Source organism: Pholcus phalangioides, unplaced genomic scaffold (assembly GCF_987345545.1).
Source record: "Pholcus phalangioides strain wild (caught in Gottingen) unplaced genomic scaffold, Ppha-v1.0 ptg000011l_1, whole genome shotgun sequence".
Lineage (NCBI taxonomy): Eukaryota > Metazoa > Arthropoda > Arachnida > Araneae > Pholcidae > Pholcus > Pholcus phalangioides.
Genome location: NW_028301604.1, coordinates 39,870,665 through 39,898,164, shown reverse-complemented (window position 1 = coordinate 39,898,164; position 27,500 = coordinate 39,870,665). Strand labels below are relative to the sequence as shown.

At 37.3% G+C, this 27,500-nt stretch overlaps 1 protein-coding gene across 5 annotated transcripts in view; it reads right to left on the bottom strand.

Annotated features, from left to right (window-relative positions):
* Window positions 1-27,500, bottom strand: part of sev (receptor protein-tyrosine kinase sevenless) — a 1,896,734-nt gene that overhangs the window by 916,314 nt on the left and 952,920 nt on the right. For all 5 annotated transcript variants that reach the window (XM_089239534.1, XM_089239532.1, XM_089239533.1 and 2 more), the window contains one exon: window positions 6,132-6,269. In XM_089239534.1, coding sequence (XP_089095660.1) covers window positions 6,132-6,269 — 138 coding nt within the window. The remainder of the gene's footprint in view (window positions 1-6,131; window positions 6,270-27,500) is intronic.

Sequence of the window (27,500 nt, the reverse complement as noted above, 5' to 3'; positions counted from 1 at the left end):
AAAAAAAGATTTTATTCTAATGAAGTGATCTAAAACTATGCACAAACACACTTATTCCGATTACAGTCAATCCCGTTTTTAACGTTCCAGCTTAGTACGACTTATTTCTGTGATCTCAACTCTAAGTACAGTGGATCCCGCTTATATTATTTTTTCAAAAAACCTGTCACAAAAACATTGTAAGCGGGGAAATGCTTTAAATGGAAAATCTTAGAGTGAATTAGTGAGTTGGAAACACCCGAATAAGTCGTACTAAGCGGGAAAACTATATAAGCAGGATCGACTATAATTCTCATTAAGATTTCCCATTTAAAGCGGTTCTCGCTTACAACGTTTCCATGACAGTTTTTTGGAAAACGTTATAAGCGGGATCCACTGTATTATTTAATATTTATGCATTTGCATATAATAGGTGGTCTATTAAAAAATCTTTGAGTTGAGCATAATGAATCGAAATGATAGATATCAAGTAGATACATGCGATCTTCATGCTTAATTGATTCAGAATTGAAATTCTATTACTGTCTTATTAAGGATGGGACGAATAGTGATTTGAGCGAATAACCGAATACTCGGCGGCCGAGTATGTATTTTCTTAAAATTCAACACAATCATAAATAAAATTGGTGTTTTTAATTGAAAATAAAATTATTTGTAATTTCAAATGATTGACATTGAATTTTAGTTATACTATTTATTATTTAAATAAATATTGAAAGATTTTTATTGCCAAGATAATGACAATCAAATTTAACGATTATGTATTGTATTTCAATATTACTTATGGAATCAATTTTCTTTTCAACACTCATTACCAGTTTTACGTCTTTAATCAAGGAAATGTCTCAGCCATTATTTACTCCCAACTATATAGTAATGTATCATAAAATTTACGACTTATTTTCTTATTTTTCCTCTCTAGATGTTCTTTATCTCATTCAGGAGATCAATACGTATCTGGTCTAGGTACAACCTTCAGTTAGTGGAACTTGCGTAATTCATGCTAGCTTACACCTTATTGCAGAACAAAATAAGCGTCACCATACGTCCCACGTTTAAATAAACTTACCTGTTTTGTGGTCCAGGATTTTTAATTGTTCTTGATTATGCTTGATAACTTGATCCACATTGCAGCTCTTATTGATGAACCATCATTAGTTACACTTGTCCGAAAATGGGTGAAGAACACGAATAACTACATTTACTGAGAAATTTATTTCAAATGCTCCAGAGGAATGTGGACCGGAGGAGGAGGCCGGACACCCTTTGCTTATATTCAATCGTTCGAGAAAAATTATTGGGGTCACTGGTCGAAAATCTGGGGTGAATGGCACCGAGACTACCTCAAATTACCAAGGACTAAGATCAGGAGTTTCGGAAGTGTTTCGAACCAGTAGGTACTCATCTTTGTTTTAAACAAATAAATTTGCTTTCTGATCGATTCTGCAGGTGTCGGATGCATGCAAAAATTACCATGGGTGCTCAGAATCCACAGCACTGACTCGGATTACCGAAAAACGATAGAAAACGACTCTCGAGAGGGGGGGGGGGTGGATAGATCTGTTGGTTTTACATGACAGTCTCGGTTTTTGTCCAATTCGGATCCCGCTTATAGCATTTTTGAAAAAAAGTCAAAGAACTTTGAATAAACTAAAAACCAATTGCCTCGGAGAGAGACAGCCAGACTGGGGCAGAGACAGGGTATGTCTAATTTCGTTAGAAGTGTTAAAATATCCTCTATAACACTGCTCAAAACAAAAAAAAATCGGTTTACCAAAGAAACTTCAACGGTTTTAGGGTACAGGTTTCAGTGGGCTGCTGATTCCAAAACTGGTGTTGGTTTTGACGAAATGACTCTAGTTTTGAGATAGTACATATTCTCAACATTCCAATGCAGTCTGTAATCACTATTTTTTGCGGCAGATTTTTACTCTTTCGTGTTTTTTTATTTATTTTCCTAACTTATTCTCAATATTATTGCATTTATATCATTAAGGAAGCGTAATTTTCATATTTACGGAATAAATGCGATGAAAGTGAAATTAGCCGATGTAGATGAATAAATACGAAAATTTTGAGGATACTCAAAATTTCAAAGATTTACAATTTTAAGCGAAAATAAGTTGTGATTTTGCTGAGCAAAATGCTTTTGAATTCTAACTCGTGAATTAAGAGTTCAGTTGCCTTCCGTTTCTGAGTTCTATCCGAAAATTATGGACGTTATTGACTATTTATAGAAGGACCAAACTACTGTATATCCATTCGCGCACGTTTTGCGCATCAAGTTAATTTTCTAATGAACGCAAAAGTCAGAGCCATTTTTTTCGAAAAGACAGAAAAAAGTTTGACAGAAGAGTTTAAATACATTTATTTTACACGATATTCGACACAACATATTAATATTGCGTCTATAGTTGCTGTATAGTTGCTGCTATAGTTGCTATTAATATTGCGTCTAGTGTTGTCACGGCGTCAGGCCTATCTGACGCCGTGACAACACTTACGTCAACTTTGCACCCAAATTTTGTACTTTGGAAAGTTTCTCCAAGATAATATTTTTTGCAACGTTATGGCATGGTATGAAGTCATTGATAAATAGAATCATACTACTTTCAGTAGTCATCTAAAAGCCTTCTGTTGATGGCCATGCACATGAAATTCTACTACCTACTTTGCAAAGGCAGTTATTTAAAGTCTTCGTAGTCCCGCTAATAGCAAGAATGCTGACACAGTCAACCTTCGGTTTACGAACGTCTCGGTTTGCGTATAATTTGGTTTACCAACAACAAATATTGATTCGGTTTACGAACACGCAAGCAGGAAAATATTTGATTAAATTCGAAATGATAATGGAGAAATTGAAGTGTCTACGGCCGCATTTCGATTTTTTCAAATGCATTCCTCCGAATTCGACACCTTTTATCCAGCTTATAGATCAGCTTGTCATTTCAAATTTTGGGACGGTTTTCATCAAAGAAATTTTTGAAACACGTTTTGCAATAACCTCTGACACATATATAATTACTACTACCTGATTTCTAGAAACATCATTCTAATGTCCCACATTGCTCATAGAACTTATTGATGAAGTTCGGCAGCGAGTGACTTATAAAACCATGAATTCGGTTTGGAACGCATTGTAGCCAGATTGCTTTGCAGGCAGAAATTTCGAGAGCTTTGACGCTGAGATTAATAGATGATATTAATCAGACTAGACATGGGTACAGCTCTGCCCATGTATAGCATATATGCCCGTTTTCTCGTAAAATCTGGATTTTCTCTGGAAAAAAGTGTTTTTAGTGTCAGTATGATTATTTCAATAGGTTTGGAGTTATTCACTTGAGCGTGAAAAAGTGTAAAAATTGACACTGCAGGAATCTTCGGCAAATGTGTTTCGGTTTGCTACCTCAGGAACGAATTAACTTCGTAAACCGAGAGTCGACTGTATTATGTACCTTCAACGCCGTTACTACTCAGAGGGAAGTACTGTTGAAGAAGGAGATATAGAGAGACTACTGAAATATTAGCTTTTAATTAAGTACTTTATTACTTCGCTTCAAAATGAAACCTGAAGGAAAAAAGTATCGTTAGTTTTGTTCTTTTTTGCGAATAAATGCAAAATCTCCGATTTAGAAAATTTTATTTTTGCGAAATTTCGAAATTTTATGCGCAAAATTTACGTATATCACATCAGACATTCGTTATTTGTCATGATCTTGAGCTGATGAACCTCTTACTGGGACAACTAGGAAAATATTTTTAGAGAGCCAGCGGTTCATAGACAAAATACATCTCCCAACACTTCATATAAAACTCGGCTTAGTGAAGCAATTCGATAAAGGTACTCAATAAATAAAGTGGCGAGTGCTTCCAATTAATTTGTAAAACGTTTCCTGGACTGAACAATGAAAAGCTGTGAGCAGGGATTTTTGATGGTTCTCAAATTCATAAATTTTTTAAAGATTCGATCTTCAGTTTGATCATGTTTCGTATCGGTTGTTGAGAATTTTTTGAGAAAGCAGAGAACGATGAAGAATTGCAGTAAAATACGATTAATTTGTAATTTGAATTTAAAGATTTCCAAACGTTTGAAAAATAGACTGTTAATATGAGCACAAAGGCGCATTTTCTTCTTTGTTACTTGGTCCAATTTCACAGACAATCTGAGTCATTTTAATGACAAGAGAGGCGGTTTCATCAAGATATGAAAGTAATGGAACAGAATTATCAAGGCAAGCTCGAGCCTAGCGTATGATGGCTGATTACTCTACCGAAGCCTCCTATGAAAGACATTCAAAACCCATAACAGAAAATCATGCAAGTGCTTCTCCTTGAATTAATTTAATATCATTTTGTGTTCATTTTAGTGGACAAAATGCAACATTATAGAGCATATCATTACTGCATTGATCTATTCTGATATCGTAAATATATTCCCTTATTCTCGTTCCATATATTATACGATATATAAATGTATAAACGATATGTGTAATGTATATTATACATGTATAATGTACAGGGTGATCAGCGAATTAGCCCTTATTTCAAAATTAAATATCTCTACAACAAAGATCAATAGAATTATGCGGTAAACGGTACGTTTATTAGCAAAACTGTAAAAATGTTGTACAGAAATTTCAAAAATTTTTTTTTTTTTTAGTTTTTTAAAATTAAAAAAACAAAACTGGAGATTTTGGGGTTCCGAAAATCCTCATTTGTGTGAAGAGAAACCACTGCATTCGCCTAAAGTTACTGCATGGGCTACGGTATGCGCCATGTGTGCTGACAAATTGTTCCAAAATTGTAACGTAACGTTCAGTAGTAATCGTTTCTCGCACGAAGAAGGGGCCGATAATGCCTCTGGACGGCAATGTTAGAAAACGACGTTTCTCAGGAAAACAAGGTGACAATTGACTCTAATCCTCCCAGCTCTGTCAATTTATTATTCTTCATAGTACAATCTCCCATGGGGTCGGCAGCCGACATATATTGATTCTTCAAAACTTATTCTCTCCCCCCCCCCCATTCAACACATTTAGAAAATGTAGCTCGAAAAATCGCCAGACACATTCGCCAATAAGTGTTAAATTATCGGTAAACATAAAATGTCCGATTTTGACCCGATCGCGACTAGAGAACGTACCTTAAAAATCGCCAGAATTACTCGCCAGTAACGTTTGATTATTGGTAAACATAAAATGTCCGCATATGTCTCGTCCGCTTTTAACCCCTAATCAGTAAATGACTGCAGGGCCCAGCTTCGCTGAGCATTCGGTGTGCAAGCCGCCATCTTGATTTACCTGAACCGCATTTGATTAAATCATTAAAAAAATGGCCCTCAATAGCTGTTAAATGAATTTTTTTCCCATCCTACCATCAATAGGATGGAAGGATGGGAAAAAAATTCGAAAGGATATCGAACTCACAACCTTCGGTACGTGTGTCCTGTGCTCTAACCATTGCTCCAACTACGGATGCCGGATTCACGCACAACTAAGTATATTGTTAAACGTCACCAGCAAAGATTTCACCGAGTGACGTACTGGTTCATTACTCATTTCGGTCAATCACGATGCGCTAAATTTCTATAATGTAGCTAAGAATGTAGCACTTGGAGTCACCACACCCAGCAAACAGACGGGTAAACAACGTCTGAGAAAGGACTGACGCTATAAACCATGCGGTTCAACGACTCGCGGTAGATTTTGCGATATCTGAAAGAATGGGCGTGGTAGTCCAGGTCGATAAGATACTCGCCTAAAGTACGAAAAGATGTTTAGAGGTGTCGGATACCCGGTTCGTCCTTGTCAGAAAAATTTTCCTGGCACAGGGGTACAACAGAAACGACATGACCGCAGAAAAAATAGTTACCGCAGGGAGTCCCTCTCCCATCGAGGGGTTAGCGCACCAACCTCTCGATGAGTACAAAAAAACAAGCCTGTCGTTCGGAATTGACAATAAATTGCAGGTCGCGGTCTAAAACTAGCCCTTGTATGCAGAAAATGGCCGTGGTGCGGCAAAAATGATCAATGATATCCAAAAGAAAATCATCAAACATACCAGAACTTTGATTACACATAATCACCAGATTTAAGACTTTTATAAGGTATTTTATAATTACTGAAATGTACCTGTAACATAAACTCCGTTCCTTCGATGTGATAAGTCTAATTTCAAACTGATGTTTTCGGAATCTTGTCCAATAATATTTGATTTCAATAGGCCTTTTTGATGACTCATAAAAATCAGAGGAAAATATGGAAAGTTATCTATAAAAAAATGCAAGAAATAAATCGTTAAAAATATAAAAATAAAAAAGATTAATGGTTCGTTTGAAATGTTTTGAAATTTTTGGATTTTTTTTTTTAAGGGGACAGTTGCCCGTTCCCCTTCTTGATAGAAGGATGTAGGGTGAGAGCACTTGGACATTTGTGGTAGTATAGTGGTGCTTTCAATTACTTTTTCGTGTCACTTTTTAATAGGGAAGGTCATATCCAAATTATGGGTGTGTCATAAGGTGATAAATTCCTCAACGATATTGAAAAGGAAGATGTGGACGTCCTAACACTTCTAAAAAATGTATGTGCCAGCAAAGCCTCTGAAACAGATGATAGGAATATATTCCCTAACGTCCTTAGAGAATGTGCTTATGAATTTAAACCAGTTGCACAGATTTAGAGAAGTAGTGTTTCTGAGGGTATCGTCCCAGTGCTTACTAATGTGGTTTCAATATTTAAAAAAAGTAGTAGGGAAAACATGTCGAATTATCGAATTGCCATCGTCTAGTGAGTTTGAGGAGATCTCAAAAATTATGGAAATTATTATCAAAAGGCAATTGGTGAAGTGTACGAGAGAATAACACATTGTCGTTGAATTTTGTCCATCGACTTTGTCTGTTGACATAATCTATCTACCTACAAAATGTTGTGCAACTTGTTTTGAATTTTCCTTCCGAGAACATGGATATGTCAATTATTTAATTTTAAAAGCTAAATATAGCTTTTAAAACAATAGCAACCAGAGTGTGTGTACTTAAAATTGCATGATCTGACCTATTTCTGCCGAGCCTCATCCATCCCTCAGAAAATTATGAAACTTTAGGGCACTTTATGTCCTAAGTTCATGGAAACTTCTTGAAACTTTTTGTGACGGTGTTCTTTCTCTCCCAGAACTACACTGCTATGTCGCGCTAACACTGATGTCAGAGTTAAAAGCATTTCAGGAGATACAATAGATAATTTGGGATCCTTCAAAATTCCTCACACTTTGAGAAGCAAATATATTAGTCATTCAATTTTTATAGTTAGAAATGATTCGGCAACACAATATTAAGCATTAATTGGCTATACGTCATTATCGAGTGTGAGAATGCTTCGATAATGATGTATTAGAAGCTGGTAATACAAAAATTAAAAATACGTGACGCCAATTCCGCAAATTGCAACATATTATCCACAAAGATTAGCAACAAAAAAATCCGACTACGTTGAAAACGTCATTTTTGAAGAAAATATCGATTTTTCTTTTCAAGTCTTTTATGAAATCCCCATTTTTTGTGATTCCAAAAACAGGTCTTGCTTTCTTTATATGACGCTTAGAACCAGAGTTACGCCCACTTTTGTGTAGTGATGTGTGTCCTTTTAACAACCGAAAGTGGGTATTTAAAAGACCGGAAGTGCTATAAATCCAGAATTTTACCCATTGTTTTCAGTCTATTTTCGATCAAAACAATCAAAATTAATTTTAGAGTTATTTATTTTATTCTTCTGAAGAAAATAAATATTTCACTATAAATATTTTTTAGCAGCTGGCAACACTTTACCAACTTGAACTGGTTGTTTACATTTTTCGTGACCACGTTGTATGGGAATCTGCTCATTCTTTTTAGCAATATCTTACATTTTTCACGTTTTTATTTATTTATTTATATTATTTTAGAAGCTTTATTCGTGTTTTTCGGCGATGGCAAGAGCCAGAACTCGTGTTGTAAAGCGTACATTTGCTGGAAATCAGTACAGCTCGAGCTCGTCAACAGCAAGAAAAAAACTTCTCCAAGTCTGCCTTTGGAAACCGGAGTGAAAACTGCTAGTGCTTCAAAACTTAAAAATGTTTGTGAATTTCCAAAAAATGTAAATGCTGAAAAGTTGCAAGGGTTTAGAATTATTGACATGGAAGTGTTGCCATCGGTCATTTCTGTGCTATTGTGTCCAACATGCTTGTCCGATAATCTGTCTCTTATAGAAGATTCCAGGTTTAGTCTCAACTCAAATTTTTTTATTTCCTGTAAAACCTGCCAATTTTCAAAAGGTTTTTCAAGCACGCCAAAGCAAAACTAAAGTAATGAGATCAATACACGCTTTATATACGGTCTCAGACTAATTGGAAAAGGCTTGTCAGCAGCAAAGATTTTATGTTCTACATTGAACTTACCTTCGTTTCTTTCAAAACGAGCATTCAGATATCAAGAAAAAAAGATTTTACATGCAGTAACAAAAGTGCCCATTAATTCCATGAAGAATGCAGCAGCAGAGATAAGCCATTGCGAAATAGCAACGACAAATGATGTCAAAGATTGTCGTGTGTCTGTTCCATAGACTTAAGATATAAATAGACCGCGCACGCTATTCATAAAACTTGTCGAACGTGAAGAAAAGATGAGCAGTATTGTCGGGGAAAGAACAGGTTCTGCGCTATTACATTTGGCGCGTTTTCGCAGAAGCTACGATGTTGCTGTAACGAAATTTGACTCAATTCGATCAAGTTGATGAAAACTTTCCTTTATTTTTTCAATGAATTTCACTCATTTTTATGTGAAATATTTAGGGAGTATCAGATTTGAAAAAATAAATTCTATAAAATAAACAAATATTGGAAAACCGAATTTTTTTATTTTCCATTAAGGGATAATTCTTAATAATTTCTTAACACATGTTGAAGGAAGTGAATATAAACAGTATAAATTTCATGAAATAAATTTTTTTGGCACAGTTTTTAATAGCTTTCTAAATATCTATACACACACAGGAAACAAAATATTGTATACAACAAATATATAATGTTTATGTTACTGTAAATTTGATACATTATACATAACATGTTGGAGTAAAAATAAATGCTAGAAAATCGTATATGTTGTAAAGCCTAATTCATTTATATTTTTAAATATTCTCTTCATTCACTTTGTCGCTTTTAATTTCGAAAATTTATTTATACTAGGGGTTATTGAAACAAAAATATATCTTTCCAGAACATTACAATTACTCTATATACTCATGATTAATGTATAATTAACTATAATGCATCATATTATGTTATGTAATGTAACACATTCACACTCATGCCATATTCAGTCATGAAATAATATTCAAACAATAAGAAAAAGTTTCATTTCTAACATTCCTGAAAAACCTTTTATAACCTCATCACACAAAACTGTAAACACTTACATAATATTTCAGGATTAAAATAGATTTTACTCAAGAAAATTACAGAATCTCATCATCAATTTCTCTAAATTATAAGAATTAAAATTCCATGTAGAATTAAAATTCCATGTAGAATTAAAATTCCATGTAGAATTAAAATTCCATATATATATATATATACACACTTTAAATTATTACATATATACTAATATACTAACCTTTTATAACCTCATCACACAAAACTGTAAACACTTACATAATATTTCAGGATTAAAATAGATTTTACTCAAGAAAATTACAGAATCTCATCATCAATTTCTCTAAATTATAAGAATTAAAATTCCATGTAGAATTAAAATTCCATATATATATATATATACACACTTTAAATTATTACATATATACTCTACATGGAATTTTAATTCTTATAATTTAGAGAAATTGATGATGAGATTCTGTAATTTTATATATATATATATATATAATATTTTAGGATATAATATTTCATATATATAACATAATATTTACACATGCCACACATATATATATATATAAATGTGACATATGTAATCTCTTCGCTCCAAAAGTATGCATATGTTAATCTTAATTTAAGGTATTAAATCGTTTTTAGAATGATTCTTTTTCAAGATAACATCTGAGGTACACAATATATGACTTCAGGTCTTAGTACAGATATTGACTCAAAAAATCAATTGAATAATTAATTTTCTTGTTTGAAGAGGCAATTTCACATACAACAAACATAAATTAATGAATAAAAATATTTCTTTTCTGTAATAGTTTTATCTCAGGTGTGAAGAGGGGTAAAAATACTATTATTTTTAGAGGTTGTTATGCATTTTTATGCCAAACTGCAATTGTCTAGAGGGGGGGGGGAAGTTTTCCTCCCATTCTATTTAAATAGAATATTTTTCATAAATTTCTCCTTCTGAAAAGCATATTTTCTTCCAAGTTGAGCAAAACTCGAATGAACTCACTAGCTCGCCAAATCTCGCCAAATCTTGCGGAGACGTATATTTCAGTTAAAACTTCATAAAACTCACAATTTCAATCATTTATTGCCAAAAATTGTATTAAAACATTTAATAATGATTCATGACATTTGAATTTTACCAAAACTTGGAACTTTAATTGAATTAAATCCAAAATGGAGTTGTTAAAAACTGAGATTACGTCAGAAATCCATTGCATCGTCAATTTAATATTCCAATTTTTAATTTATAAGAAGGGGAATAAGCAAAAAAGTATTCCCTTGTGAAAGGATAATGTTCCTCCTTTCCTAAACCGTTCAGAACATCCGAAAGCTGCACACGTGGTGACCATTCTAATGAAAAATAAGACAGCACGTGTAGATCGTCATACGAGTAGCCATAAGGAAAGCATTGCCAGCGAGATTCCCTGACCAGCCTTTCGACCGGAGTCACGTGACTCCGGATCTTTGCTTCACATTGTAACCCCTCGCGCGCACTCTATAGTATTATTACTCTGTGGTCTGTTCATGGAACGTGGCAGCGGGGGAGCTATTCATCAATAAATGGGATAGTAAGCGTTATATCGGTCAAAAGTGGTAAAATGTTTGACTTGGAAATCATGTCACAGTTTTGCAGAATTTGTAAGAATTCTAACGCTAGAAAACATGAGCATATTTGTTCAAATCATAAAGGATCATCTGGCAACATGGAACTAGTTGGGACGTATAGAATATTCGAGCGTTCTGAACATCTCAGGGGATTGCACTACAATCAGTACTTTGGAGATGGTGACTCAAAAGCTTACGAAAATGTAAAGCATATTTATGGTCAAAATTCAGTAGAAAAGTTTGAATGTATTGGTCACATACAGAAAAGAGTTGGTTCTCATTCACGTAAACTGAAGGCCACCACAAAAGGTCTCGGTGGAAAAGGCAAATTCACAGATGATTTCATAAATAAATTGCAGAACTATTATGGCATCGCCATCAGAAGTAATGCAGGAAATTTTCAATAGATGCAAAGTGCAACTATGCAGCATTCGCTCACTGCTGTTCATCCAGAAAGAAGCCGATGCATGGACAGTGTCCGAAAAGCCCAAAAAGCTGGTGCAAGTACCAAACGGCTCTTGCTTTAGAAAAAAAGTTCACGCAAAGTGGAAATGGTCTTCCAGAGAACATTATAAATATTATAAAGCCTACATATTTGAAACTTTGTAGTAAAAAACTATTGAGTAAATGCTTACATGGCTTAACTCAAAACACAAATGAGAGTTTCAATAACATCATTTGGACGATAATACCAAAAAATGTGTTTGCTGAGTTACAAACCCTTGAGTTAGGAGCATATATTGCTGTAATTAAATTCAATGATGGTTTTAGAGGACTTTGTCAAGTTATGGAAAATTGAATATAAGCAAATGCTGTTTTACAGTAGAAAAATACATTGATTTTGACTTCGAACGTATCAGAGTCCAAACGACATTCACTGCCTTCCACGAAAATGGCTAGGAAAAAACTTCGAGGTGATCGAAAGAATAAAAATCGTACTGCTGAAATGAAACAAGGTCCGATGTACAAAAGTGGTGGATTTTAGTACTTTAAACATTCCCCTACCTCAAGTAATTTGTGAATGAAAACTTTAAACGCGTTTTACAGAAAATGATATTTCTGACATTTTACTTGAGTTTGTGACACGATTTCTGAAAATCTACTCACTGTATCATTACAAAATTTTAATATGATATTGTGTTATACATTGTTGAGGTTATGAACCAAATTCTAAGGTCTATCACATATACTTTTTGAATTACTGTGTTTTATAGACGAAATATTGGATGAAATTTCAAAAAATTCACATGTACATTAACGTATTTGAGTGTAACTTATGAGCATATCACACAATACTTTAGATTTTGGTTCATAATCTGTCGTATTACTAGCTAAATGCACTGTGAAAATCACAAAACATTTCATTCACAAAACTTTTTGCAATCATGTTTCGAATATTATGTGAATTTTGCCTAAAATTTGACATGAAAATGAATTTTTCATAGAAAATAACATAGGTAGGCCTATATTCTGTTCGCTCTAACTTGGGTCCTGATGTAAATAAACCGCTGTACCAATTTTTGATATCACTCCGCATCCTTTATCTCTATTGGTTGTAATTTTACCCGCCCCTTCATTACGTGTTCCGAACACGTGCGTTTTTTCCTCAAACGCGAGATTGTAAATCATGATTTTAATTTATGAAGAATTTTCCTGGAAATTTTGTTTTCACTGTTCTCCTAATTTTGTTGAAATAAAAACTGTTGATAACACTAATTATAATAGAAAGAGGTATATATCTCCCAAAAAAAAAATTCAATAACGTATTCTGTCGTTATCATGGCACACTCCTTAAGAGTTTGGATGACAGAGCTCCAGCCCGGACACAGCCTGGGGGGGGGGGTCTTGCGGCAGGATGTGGGGCCATGGTCGTTACTAAAGTTTGTGCGAGTTGTTTATTATTTTACGGCAGATAGTGAGAAAAAAAATCATTTTTTCTTATTACTTTTTTTTCTTCAGAATTTTACAATTTTATTTCTGAGCTAATTTACGCCGTATGATTTTCCTGGGCCGGATATGCTACCAATTATAACGTGAAACAAATTATGAGCAACTTACCGTTGTGTTGCCGCTTTTTATTTTTCTTGCGGGTCTGTATAATTAAATATTTCATAATAGTCCACGGGCTGTAGCAGTTCCAATTTGACGAGAGAGTCATCCACATTATTTCGTTTCTTTACTTCAACCTGTTGTTGATATCCTGTTTTTTGTCAAGACAATTTCGGTTTTTTATCAGTGCGTAGGTTGTGAGCCATGACCCCAACATCCAGCAGCAGGAGCTCCTGGACTGGGATCTTTAATGGGCCCCCAGGACAGGCTTTCTCACGGGATCTACAGTGTGTCATAATGAGGCTAACTGAATCAAAAATGAGCATTACTCTTTCGAACCAGAGTTTCAAAACGTTACCTTCACGTCTACGTGATAATCCTCAGACTTCTTCGACTCGCCGCCTTCGACGAAACCAATATTACGTCCTCCCAACAAGCTGCTCAAGCAGAAGTGAGAATTATTTTCAAGTGCGCATATTCACCAGGAACGATAACCCCCGTTCAGTGTACGTCAAAGCGTGTGGGTGAGAAAAAAAATCTTGTTGACAGAAACTTTGTTTATAGGAGTCCAGAGCAGCTGCAAAGAAATGTATTTTCAAATGGCTCTGCCAAACAAGATAGACACGCATATTTCATTTATGTCATCAAACGATATAGAAGAAATCTCTTTTTCTTGCAAGACCTCTTGAAGAAGCGTATACAAGTGTATATCAAATCTGTTTGCGAATAGCAATAATAATAATAAAATGAAACTTCCGTTTAAAAAGGGGACGGTAATGTTTGAGTGAGAAAGGCGTATCCTGTCAACACCCACCCTGAACACATAGCAGCAAAAACGCTTTGACCGATCTTTAAAAAATATTTTTTCCAGTCTTCCAGATAACTTCCACATAATATGGAATAAATATGAAAAAAAAATAAAAATTATGAGGTATTTTATGGTATGAGGGGCAAACGACAAAGGACTATATTTTTGGCCGTGTTGCACAGTAAGAAAAGGTGAAATGTTCCTCAACCAATCATTTTGGGCGTCGCACGCGTGCTTTTATTTACATCAGGACCCAAGTTAGAACGAACAGAGTATAAATTTGTTACTGTTTTCATCATTTCAAGACACTTTCAGTCAAAAAATGTTATCGAAGTTCACTTCTCCACCATTTTATAGAAAAGTGCTCTCAAACGTAGTCGGATACCTTATGTCCTAAGTTCATGGAAACTTCTTGCAACTTTTTGTGACGGTGTTCTTTCTCTCCCAGAACTTCACTGCTATGTCGCGCTAACACTGATGTCAGAGTTAAAAGCATTTCAGGAGATTCAATAGATAATTTGGGATCCTTCAAAATTCCTCTCACTTTGAGAAGCAAATATATTAGTCATTCAATTTTTATAGTTAGAAATGATTCGGCAACACAATATCAAGCATTAATTGGCTATATCATAATAATTGGCTATACACCATTATCGAAGCATTCTCAGACTCGATAATGATGTATTAGAAGCTGGTAATACAAAAGTTAAAAATACGTGACGCCAATTCCGCAAATTGCAACATATTATCCACAAAGATTAGCAACAAAAAAATCACAGTTTTTCCCCATGAATCCAGGGTTGTGTATTTGAAAACATTCTGGCTGATGAAACGGATGACATAATCTTAACACCTACGTTAGAAAATGATACTATACAAGTGCATAGAGCTGTGTGCTCTCTCTCTAAAGATAAAACGGTAATTTTCGGTGCAAATGCTTATATACCATTGGATGTACAGATAAAAAATAACTTCTATTTTACTAGTAGATTCATTACAACTGCCATCTACTTATCTGTATAATACAAGGTGCTGATCCCACAAGAGTAGTGACTGCAAATATCCCAAAGGTGTATTAAGTGCGCGAATTCACATCCCGGGTCATTATTTAAGTAACCCATAGTCTTAGAGGCCTGTGCTTTCGCATATTCTACATGTGCCTTAAAATTTAACTTTTTATCAATAATAAGTCCTAAATATTTAGTTTGTGATTTGGGTTTCAACTGAATGTTACCTATTTTTAGCTGGTAATTTGGGCCCTCAGGGGGTTTTTCGCCTGTGTAGCCACATAAAAGTACACTTTTCAAAATTCAAGGCTATATCAGAATCAATACAATATTGCTGTTTCCTCAACTGTCTCCTGTAAGTTCTCAAAAGCCTTGGAATAATTTTTATCCATAGTCATAAGCAATGTGTCATCTGCATATGTTGAGATTATCCCCCTCTGTGGGACGGGCATATCGTTAATATATGACGGGAATATGGTATATAATTTTGGGCCCAACACATTGCCCTGTGGGATTGAGGCTCTTATTTGCTTAATGGACGAAAGAGCATCCACACCTGTACTCTGAAATATCTTTCACTTAGGTAGCTGTTAAAAAAATATATAAATTTTGAATGATATCCCGTATTTATTAGTTTAAAAATCAAAGGAGCATGCGAAGATTTGTCAAAGGCCTTACAGTAGTCTAAAAAGCGCCCACAAACATATTCTTTATTGCCTCCATCATAAAATCAACCGCTCTCAGAAACTGAGTTATACACGAGTGTACACTTCTAAACCCATGCAGTTCTGGACGTATCAAGCTATTTCTATCCATATATTCTGTGAGCCTTGTTAACCGCTTATATCCCCTTTGAAGACAGAGTGGGAGTCATGTTCTGGTTTGGTGGTGGTGTGACTCAGATTGCTAAAAAATGATATTGGACGATAATTTTTCGGTAGCACTGGATCTGAATTTTGCTTGTGAATAGTCTTAATTTTGCTGTCTTCTAGACCCTTGGGAAATAATTTAATTTTAACATGTAATTTAAAATATTCCTAATAGACATAATATTTAGAGAAAGGTTTTTAAGAGATCGATTTGATATTCTGTCATATCCAGGGGTTTTCTTGACCTTACGTTTCCTAATAATTCCCAAAATTTGATCTACATCAGTTAATTGCACCTCAGGTGTTTCCACCAAACATGGGGGATTATTTATAAAATAATTACTAATAATACGTTGTATATATTGCACCGTACCCCTACCCTGTTTCCTATTTGGGGAGAACTGTTTTTCATAATTTTCTGCAAACACCTCAGCCATCTCCTCCTGAGTATATACTATTTTCCCCGTAGATTTACGTAATTTTGAAACACCTATATTTCTCTGTTTGCAGGTGTATGTGTATATATGTATGTGTGTATATATGTATAAACTGAAGAGCCAAAAAAACTGGTACATGCATGCGTATGCAAATAAAGAGATATCGAACCAATCAGAGTACGGCGCTGTGGTCGGCAACGCCTATATAACACAAGAAGTGTCTGGCATAGTTGTTAGATCGGTTACTGCTGCTACAATGGCAGGTTATCGAGATTTAAGTGAGTTTGAACGTGGTGTTATAGTCGGCGAACGAGAGATGGGACATAGCATCTCCGAGGTAGCGATGGAATTTGGAAATTGGAATAACGTGTACCGTTAATATCGGGAATACGGTAAAAAATTAAATCTACGACATCGCTGTGGCCGAAAAAAGATTATGCAAGAACGGGACCAACGACGACTGACGAGAATCATTAAGCGTGACAGTTGTGCAACCCTTCCGCAAATTGCTGCAGATTTCAATGCTGGGCCATCAACAAGTGTCAGCGTGCGAATCATTCAACGAAACATCATCGATATGGGCTTTCGGAGCCGAAGTGTACCCTTGATGACTGCACGACACAAAGCTTTACGCCTCGCCTGGGCCCGACAACACCGACATTGGACTGTTGAGGACTGGAAACACGTTGCCTGGTCTGACGAGTCTCGGTTCCAATTGCTTCGAGCTGATGGACGTGTACGGGTATGGAAACAACCTCATGAACCCATGGAACCTACATGTCAACAGGGGACTGTTCAAGCTGGTGGAGCCTCTGTGATGGTATGGGGCCTGTGCAGTTGGCGTGATATGGGACCCCTGATACGTCTAGATACGACTCTGACAGGTGACAGGTACGTAAGCATCCTGTCTGATCACCTGCACCCATTCATGTCCACTGTGCATTCCGACGGACTTGGACAATTTCACATGACAATGCGACACCCCACACGTCCAGAATTGCTATAAAGTGGCTCCAGGAACACTCTTCTGACTTTAGACACTTCCGCTGGCCACCAAAATCCCCAGACATGAACATTGTTAAAGCCCGTGCGTATCCATGTATTTGTGATTCGCCGTAGGGAGGCGCTTTGGAAGAGAGTAGGGGGATCGACCTCTCCGGGGAGGGTCGGTCTTTTCTTCTCTCTCTCTTACAGCGCGCTCCTCAATAAGTTTAAGTTTGGGTTCTCTACTTGAGAGACACGCACGTACTTTACGGGGCCTCCGTTCGCCCATCTTAATGATTGTTTCTAAGCTGTTTTTAAGCAATTAAATTAGTTATTATTGTTACTCCATAGTGTTGCGAACTTATGTGACTCGATTCTCTGTCTCTGGTGAGAACTAGTTAGCTACTGAAAACAAACATACAGTCCACGAAAATACATTGGTCCGTCGGAGCACCGGAGGTAGAGGAAAGACGCCATTCAAACCACTATGGAGCGCATCACCGTTCTAAATAGGAAAAGAGGGACTGTCAAGGCGAAAGTCTCGCGTCTTGAAGGACAGCTAACTGATGATGCTGAACTGATGGACATCGTTCAAATTCGCAACAAATTGAGCAGTGTCGCTGAAATCGCGGCTGACACCAGAAATCTACGAAACGACTTCTTTGAAGTGCTCAAGGACGAGGAGGTAGAAAAAGAGGAAGAAGAACTCCTTTGTCTTGAGGACAGGATAGAAGGAATCAAGGTTCGACTAGATAGACTTCTCTTAGATGAAGTGAGCATAGGCTCAGAAACAGAATCATCTGGGAAGGCTCAAGGCAGGCGAGGGCTACAAATGAAACTCCCTGAGCTGCAGTTAGCCAAATTTTCTGGTTCATTCGAAGAGTGGAACACATTCAAGTGCCACTTTACTGCGGTCATCGGCAACAACGGTGGACTTTCGGATGGACAGAAACTGCTTTACCTACGATCATCGCTAGAAGGAGAAGCAAAACATGTGGAAACGCCAGACGATACCTACTCATCACTGATGAAGGCCTTGGAAACGAGATATGAAAACAAGCGATTCATAGTGAACAGCCACATCAATGCCATTATATGTTTCCAGAGGCTAGAAATAGAATCGTCGAGGGATCTCAGAAAGCTAGTGGATGAACTTTGCAAACATCTTAGAGCACTGAAGCTCGTCGGATTGGGGACCGACAAGCTCTCAGAGTCGCTTCTGATAAACATCGTGCTTCAAAGGGTTGACAAGGAAACAAGAAAGAGTTACGAAATGTCCTTATCTTCCAATGAAGTGCCTGAGTGGAAGGACTTTCTAGAATTTCTCCAAAAACGTTGCGCTGTGCTAGAGAACATCGAAAGATCAAACATCGATTCTTCTTCGGTAAGAGTGAAAGCACCAAAATATGCCGGAGGAGTAAAAAATTTGGTGTTGGAGACAAAAGAGCGCGAATCTTGTCCAGTTTGCTCCGGAAAGCATGCAATTTACAAATGCCGGAAATTTCTGAACATGCCAACAGGGGAACGCTTTCATTTAGTGAGAGGGAAAGGTCTATGTTTCAATTGCCTCTCGAATTCACATCGCATAGCCGGTTGTCAAGCAAGAAGTTGCAGCCGGTGTGACAGAAAACATCACACCCTTCTCCATAGGCAAGAAGTAAGCGACAATACGTCAAAAGGGAAAAAAGAAAGTGAAAGAGGTCGGGAGGAGAAACAGGACAGCGAAGAGAAAAGGATGACCCCTTCAGCTGAGCTCGACCCTCCAAGTTCAACATCGGGGTGTTTTGTTTCGGATAGCTCCAAGCAAACGCTATTGTCCACGGTGGTGATAAGCATCATGGATATCAACGGGGAAAGGAGACCCTGCAGAGCACTTCTCGATTCTGCTTCACAATCGAATTTTATTACCATCTCATGTGCAAGATCGCTGGGGCTGAAAGAAGAAAGAACACATATATCTGTGTCCGGGTTGAACGGAGCAACAAACATCATCAGCAGAAAAATACGAGCTACGATTGTTAACGAGGAGAGAATTGCTGAGGAGATAGAGCTGCTTTTAGTTCCGAAGATCACTGGTTTAACTCCAATGAGGCCTGTCAACGTTGCCTCCCTCCGTCTTCCAAACCACATAAAGTATGCGGACGCCAATTTTCATTCTCCTGGAAAGATTGATGTATTGCTCGGAGCGGAGAACTTCTTCCAATGGATAAGGGAGGGAAGAATAAATTTAAATTCCGGGCTGTTACTCCAAGAAACCGTTTTCGGCTGGATCGCCACTGGCAGAGTCCCACAAGATGGGAATAATATTTCTACGTGTCACTTACTGACAGAATCCTTAGAGGAAAACTTGAAAAAATTCTGGGAAATAGAAGAGGTGAATGACCTCTCCCCTTGCCTTAGTCCCGAAGCCATTCAATGCGAAGAAGATTTTTTGCGTAGCTACTCCCGCAACAACGATGGTAGATTCATTGTCAAGATGCCGCTGAAGGTAGACGAAAATGCTCATCTTGGACATTCAAGGAGGACCGCTGAGAGATGTCTCAATTCTCTGTGGAGACGTTTCGAAAAAGATCCAAATCTCAAAAAATTGTATGTGGACTTCATGACGGAGTATAAGGAACTACATCACATGAGTGAGGTTACCGATGAAGGTGAGACAAGCAAGGTGTATTATCTGCCTCATCATGGAGTCTACCGGCCTGAAAAAAGTACAACAAGGCTACGGGTTGTATTCAACGCATCGAGCCCTACATCCACAGGTGTGTCACTGAATGACATAATGCCCAAGGGTCCAGTGGTGCAAGATGATCTATTCTCAATTTTGCTCAGATTCAGATCGCACAAGTATGCATTCACAGCGGACATCGAAAAGATGTACCGGCAAATATTGGTGGACGCAACCCAACGAGACTTGCTGAGAATTCTATGGAAAGATTCTCCTCAAGGTCCCAACAAAATGTTCCAACTGAACACCGTCACATATGGCACGTCCAGTGCCCCTTTCCTAGCAACTAGGACTCTTGTGCAATTAGCGCGGGATGAGGGAACGCGATTTCCTTTGGCAGCAAACTGTTTGCTCAATGATTTCTACGTCGATGATGTCCTAAGTGGTGCATCGAGTCTGGAAATAGCCAAGAAGTTGCAAACGGAGCTGATAGAGCTACTCCAGTGTGCACAAATGAACTTGCGCAAGTGGTGTGTGAATGAAGAAGACTTGATGCCTGCATCACCAACCTACAGTGCCCAGGATTATCCAGTGCCAGACGGAACCGAGTCTACTGTGAAGACCTTGGGACTCTGTTGGAACTCCACTCAGGACTACTTCTCATTCAAGGTAACCCCTAAATCTTCTCAGTACACAAAGCGAGCTGTATTATCTGGAATCGCTACGATATTTGATCCTCTTGGCCTTATCGGCCCCGTCGTTGCCAAGGGAAAAATATTCATGCAAAAACTATGGCTACTTAAACTTGATTGGAATGAGCATTTGCCTCATCCCCATGCTAGAGAGTGGCATAAATACATTTCGGAGTTGCACGAAATAGAGACCTTTCGAATTTCCAGATTCGTTGGCATAAATCCTGAAAATACGGTTGAGTTGCATGGGTTCGCAGATGCATCTCAAAACGCTTATGGCGCAGCTGTTTACATCAGATGCATTTCTCGTTCAGGTGACATAACCGTCAGGCTGTTGTGTAGTAAGTCTAGGGTTGCACCCCTGAAATCGCTTACAATACCAAGATTAGAGCTATGCGCAGCACTGCTATTGTCCAAATTGATTCGTAAATCTACAGTAGCATTACGAACGTCCTCCGGAAGAGTTATGTTGTGGTCAGATTCCACTATTGCTTTGGCCTGGATCGGCACATCCGCACACCAGCTGAAGACCTTCGTTGCGAATCGAGTATCCAGCATACAGGAGCTGACCAAGGAATATCATTGGGGTCATGTCTCTTCGTCTCAAAATCCTGCAGATCTTGTATCTCGAAGCGCCAGCCCTAAAGAATTGCTTGATAATTCACTGTGGTGGAATGGACCCGAATTTTTGATGCAATACATTGATGTTCCTCTCCAAGATTGTGAAGACAGTGTTACAGATGCTTCGTACTTGAAGGAACTAAAACCGATTACGAGCACCACACTGACCATTGTCAACAAGGAAAAAGTGTTAGACAGTGACCAATTGGAATTACTTGTGTACATATTGCAAACAATTTATTTACTCTATTGTGTACTTCACATCGTTTGTAAATCATTAGTATATATAGAGTGCAAATCATTAGTATGTATAGAGTGCAAATCGTTAGTATTTTTAGTATGATAATTGTTAGTATTTTTAGTATGATAATCGTTAGTATTTTTGGTATGATAAATCATTAGTTTGTTTAGTAGGATAAATTGTTAGTATATTGTACAGTTCAAGTGTAGAGTAATATGATACGTAATTTGAATGTGTTGAAATATAAATATTTCAAGGCCGGGCGGTATGTTAAAGCCCGTGCGTATCCATGTATTTGTGATTCGCCGTAGGGAGGCGCTTTGGAAGAGAGTAGGGGGATCGACCTCTCCGGGGAGGGTCGGTCTTTTCTTCTCTCTCTCTTACAGCGCGCTCCTCAATAAGTTTAAGTTTGGGTTCTCTACTTGAGAGACACGCACGTACTTTACGGGGCCTCCGTTCGCCCATCTTAATGATTGTTTCTAAGCTGTTTTTAAGCAATTAAATTAGTTATTATTGTTACTCCATAGTGTTGCGAACTTATGTGACTCGATTCTCTGTCTCTGGTGAGAACTAGTTAGCTACTGAAAACAAACATACAGTCCACGAAAATACAAACATTATTGAACATATCTGGGATGCCTTGCAACGTGCTGTTCAGAAGAGATCTCCACCCCCCTCTTACTCCTTCGGATTTATGGACAGCCCTGCAGGATTCATGGTGTCAATTACCTCCAGTACTAATTCAGACATTAGTCGAGTCCATGCCACGTCGAGGAAACCACTGCGCGCGCATACGTAAATGAGCGTTTTGGGGTTATATATATATATATATTATTATACACACACATATATTACAGTAAAAGCCCGAAGAGTGGTAAAACCTAGGTTTTACCAAGTCGAGTTGGTAAAAGCCCGAAATACGCTTGAAAACGTATACATTTCGGGCTTTTACCAAACCCTTTGGTAAAAGCTGACATTTAGTAACTTTCATGAAAATTAGTAAAAATGCGAATTCCATAATTTTCTTAAATTTGAAAGCTTTTTATTTATTAATCACAACGATCTTGATGCTAATTAAGATCATAATTAATAAACTAATTAGTCATTCAAATTCGTGAAAATTACTAAAAAATTTAGAATTTATGAATTTTCATAAATTTGAAAGCTTGTCATTCATTAATCTTAACGATCCCGATGCTTATTTTTTTTTCGTTTCAATTTCAATTTTTGCTTCCGTACATTAATATTACAGTGCATTGTAAAACTTGTATGATTATTGATACAAGTGAGAGGATTGAACAATATAATAAAAAAACTGCACATGTACAGTAAATGATTACTGCACATGTACATCATTCAAATTCGTAAAAATTAGTAAAATAGCGAAGTTTAATGAATTTGAAAAGATTTTATAGTCAGGCTCAGTGGGGTGGGGGGGGGGGATTTAACAGAAATGATGATTTGGATTGTTCCACTTCCTAATTATTTTGTTGTAACCATTCGGAGATCTGTGTCAACGCAGCGTTGGCAGAGGCTGTAATTTCAGTGGGTTCCTTAGCAGACACCAAGAGAAGGTAGATCATCGGCAAAGGCTTAGGCTGTGACCCCCGGGGCGCACTGGAGTCGAAGTTATGACTCGGATGCAGTATTCCAAAAAATGGGTCCACTACATGAGCCCTGGGGGTAACCTTAAACCTACGTCTTGGTACTGATGCTGTACTTGTGTTAAGAGTTAAGGTGTGCACCGAGAAAATGTCCTACAAAATTTTTCTTAGCTGAAGAGGAATAGACATCCTTTCGAAGTTATCAGCTATTACCTCATGACGCACACAATTGAAAGCTCTCTTAATGCCGAGGGAGGTAATGGCGGTGAGTAAATATTCTTTCCTCCTATGCTCAATCTGTTCCATTAGATGATGATGAAGAGTATCATCAGTTGAGCGACCCATACGAAAACCAAATTGAAGAGGATGAAGGAGGCCGTCCCGCTCAACATAGAAAGAAGAATCTTTGTATAAGAAGTTTTTCGAGCACCTTTCCCAAATTGGAGGTCAGCGTAATGGGATGAAGTATTTAAATCATCGGCTGCCGAATTGTGACTGAAATCTTTTAAGAGCGTTCCATAAGAACTGAGAGTAAAATACTTTTTTTAATTTTTTTTTGCCTATAACTTTTTGTGAACCCCTCTTAAAGCTTTTCCCATCTTTTTTAAATCACCCTGTATAATTCGTAAGATCTCATGTTTCTCAAATAGTGGCTATGCAAGAGGGCTGTCCAGATGGTCGTTTTGGATCGGTATTGATGTACACACTTCTGGAAAAGGGCTTGCTAGATGTTGCTCTGCTATATCTTTTGGTGTGGAGCTGGACTGCACTGGAAGTTGCATCTGCGTTCACCTGGGCCAAAATATTGCCTTATAGGGCATACATACGCCGTTGTAGTTTGTGTGCAGAGCCTATTCCAGGAGCTGGAGTTGGTTTGCGTTACTTCTCGTTTGAAAAGTGCTCGAGTCCTTCGAAAGGAGGTCATAGTGTCACGGATATCCTGTCCAGTCCTCTTCATACGGTTTAGTTTTCTCTCGATGGCCCGTACTTGCCTTTTTTTGTCGTTTGAGATCCTCCGTCTACCATTTGATATCCTTTAGATATGAGTGGGTTGTTTTTACAATCTAAGATAGTCTTGCAGTTAATGTTTATTAATTCCATCAGTCTTGTAGCATGCTGCTGTAGCTGATTTTGATCGGCAATCTGTATCAGCTGCTCCTGAAATCTTTAAAAAACCTTCGTACGGAGAGTGGCAACACCTTCTAGAGCACCTTCTGCTTTAGAAGGTATTGATAGTGGAGAGTGACATCATCCTCGGATAAGTCGCCATCTGCTGGCAGAGTCAGCAATTGCGAGCTTTGGCCCGAGTTAGGTCCGACCGTCCATGTATGGTCCCGTTCAGTGCACACGAGCTCCAAGGAAAGATTGGGATATTCGTTGCCTTTGTAGTCTAGTGGTCCAGGGCGTTCACCCGGAAAGTGAAAAGACGTGGGTTCGATTCCCCGCAAGAGCAGATGAATTTTCATATATCTTCGCATCAGCCAGCTGTTAAAAAAACTTTGTATGAATAACGGTAAGTAACATCATCCTCGGATGCTGTCTCATGACGGTCTCGGGTGGTGGATAAGTTCGAGCCGCCGCACGAAGGGGGGCAGTGCTAGTAAGATAAGAACTCAGATGAGGCCTTTGAAAATATTTAGAAGAAATCACACTTTAAAAGAGCTTCAAAAAACTTCCCGTAGAGTAGGTAACACCGTCTGCTTCCTTTTTTTTAAAGAAGGAGTAAAAAGTTATTCATACAGGATAGTTCAGACAAGTAGTTTTGATATTGAATCTGACCGACTCTTTTTTTATCACACAGGATTTCTATCAGTTCCAAAAATTGCACAAAATAAAATGGAACAACTCCTACCCACTGCGCTTGGAACCCACGTTGTTTAAGCAATGGCAATGATTTAGAGAATAATTCTTTGAATCAACTTTTTGATTGGAAATTCATTTAATGATAATTAATACGAATAAGATTTTTGGCTATTTCGAAAAAACATTAGCTGGCAAAATTACTATAAATTAAATTCAATGAATTTGCCAAAATCAATCATTTTCAGAATTTGTAAATTACAGTTATTACGATTGATATCACAACTGTATAATAATATATTTTCCAAAATTTTGTTGTTGTTTTGGTTGTTGTCGAGGTGAAAAAAGCCCGAAATGAGCTGTAATTACAAAGTTTACTGCCACTTATAATTAAAATATCCGGAACATGTGCACTCGATGGCGTGCGGGAAATTAGAAAAATTCATGAACTTGAATGTGAACTTCTGCCAATTGGTCCTTTTGACCAACGGTATTTTAATATTAACAAGGAAATCCACAGTTAACAAAAGGGGATTATGGTGTGAGTTCATTGCTAGAGGTGTCTCCAACGCTATGGACGAATGAAAAATTTTTGAAATAGCGAAGTCCAATATATCGGGAAGATGTAATGCAAAAGCGGGGAAATGCGAGGAGTCTAGGTGCATGAATTTTCAAACCATTTTCCAAACAGTGCCTATGTAAACGACTGCTACCGACCGTGTCAAAACGTGAATTCCATGCCGTGTTTCTTTAAATTCCAATCTCCTGCTGCTGGTTAGGTCCTCATTGTCAAAAATTGACGCTATTAACAAGTAGTCCAACTTATTTTGCGTCAACTTAGTTTGGTTTATATAGCGAAATTAAATTTTCTATTACTGATTTTAATTGCAACCCCCACTACCTCTGTCGAATTTGAGTGACGCAGGCCCATCTCAGTATGAGGCAAATTATTCCTCTAAAGATTAGGACCCCCTCCACCCCGTTATGCATTCTATCCCTTCTTATACCATATCCATTTACTCTTGTTTTTTCACTGGGAATTATACATGTTTCCTGCACCAGTGCACAGTCAACGTTAAAATCAAACAATGTTTGTTTAAATTTGTTTAGACTGGGCCTCACAAACTCATGGCATTCCAGGAAATAATTCTCAAAGGTCTAAGGAGGCTAAAATTATTAATTACGTTATTAGTACCCAAGTTGTCGCCTGACGTCAATAAAAACGTTTTTTGGAAGTCATAAAATGTCTCAAACATGACGTGATAAAATGGTCATTATGTCCATTTTGGGAACGTCAAAAATAACGTCAAAAAATGACCATTTGCAAATAGTTCGACTTTAAGAAGGTAGATGGTGCTATTTGAAGAGACGGAAGGGGAAAAAAAAGTATGACCTTCTGGCGCAGGTCGGATTCGAACCATCGAGGATTGCCCCTTTGTATCTCATGCCATGCCTCTACCGACCGCGCTATTATAGCGGTAACCATCAGGTGTCATTTAATGAAGACTTTAAAAGTATTGATTAGTTATATTACAATTACCGTTTAATTTCCTGCTGAGTTTAGCCGATGGCATAACTGCCATCGGCTCAACTCAGCAAAACTTTTTTCGTTTCCTTTCATTTTTTTATCCTTGAAAAATATAGTAATATAATTATAAATATAATTATTTGCGTTATTTATAATTATCGAAAAAAAAATTTTTTTAAAAATTCATTTTTTTAGTTCAACGTACACGTCACAGAATTCGTTGCATCTTTTTCAATTGTTGACAGATTCACAGATCCTCTGATCTTCCGTAAAAAACGTGATATGGATGCAATTATAATTTATATAACGTGTTGATATATTTATATGAACAATTACTCATTGAAAAATTTTGCATTCCCATTCAAAACAAAATCCCAATTATAAGTACTTCATTTATCTTGTGACAACCAGTAACGAATACGCCTAGGGTAATTTTGAAACGCCCTCTGTAGGTTCATTGACAAACATTTTGGATAATTTTGATATTTTCATCCGGAACACAATTTTTCAGTTGGAAAGAAATTCGTGATTTTGATGACGCAAAATCATTTACGCCATAAAAAATCACGTCATTTCATGACCTTCATGGCTAATAAGGTCATGAAATGACCTGATATTTCATTAAGGTCATCAAGAATCACGTTATTTCCTGACCTTTACTGTTCGTGGTCATCAAATGACTTTGAAATGACGTGATTTTTTTTTGACTGACGTCATTCAGAGAAAATGACCAAATTTTCACGTCATATTTGACGTCAGGCGACTACTTGGGTAATCTTGTGGCTGAGTTAAAAAAGTTAATCTCAAGAAGACCCGTGAGAAAGATATTTTTATCAAAATATTCCCGGTGGGCTGGATTTTCCTTATGATATTTTTTGACGTATAAGCAAGGGCAGACAAGTCATCCTGCACCGTAGGTACCACCATCCCAATTCCATCAGTACATACATTTGCATTCTGGGATTTTTTACCCCTAGGAGATATTGTTTTCTCATTGGCCGGATTTTTTAACAAGTCACGTTTTTCTTGCCCTATATGTTCATCCACGTTTGTCAAATTTTTATCTTGGGAATAATCCCCCACACACATTTCTTCAATTATATCTGTGATTACGTGCTTTATCTCAATATGTTTGTCCAACTCAACTCGGTCTCGTAATCCTCTTCCTTA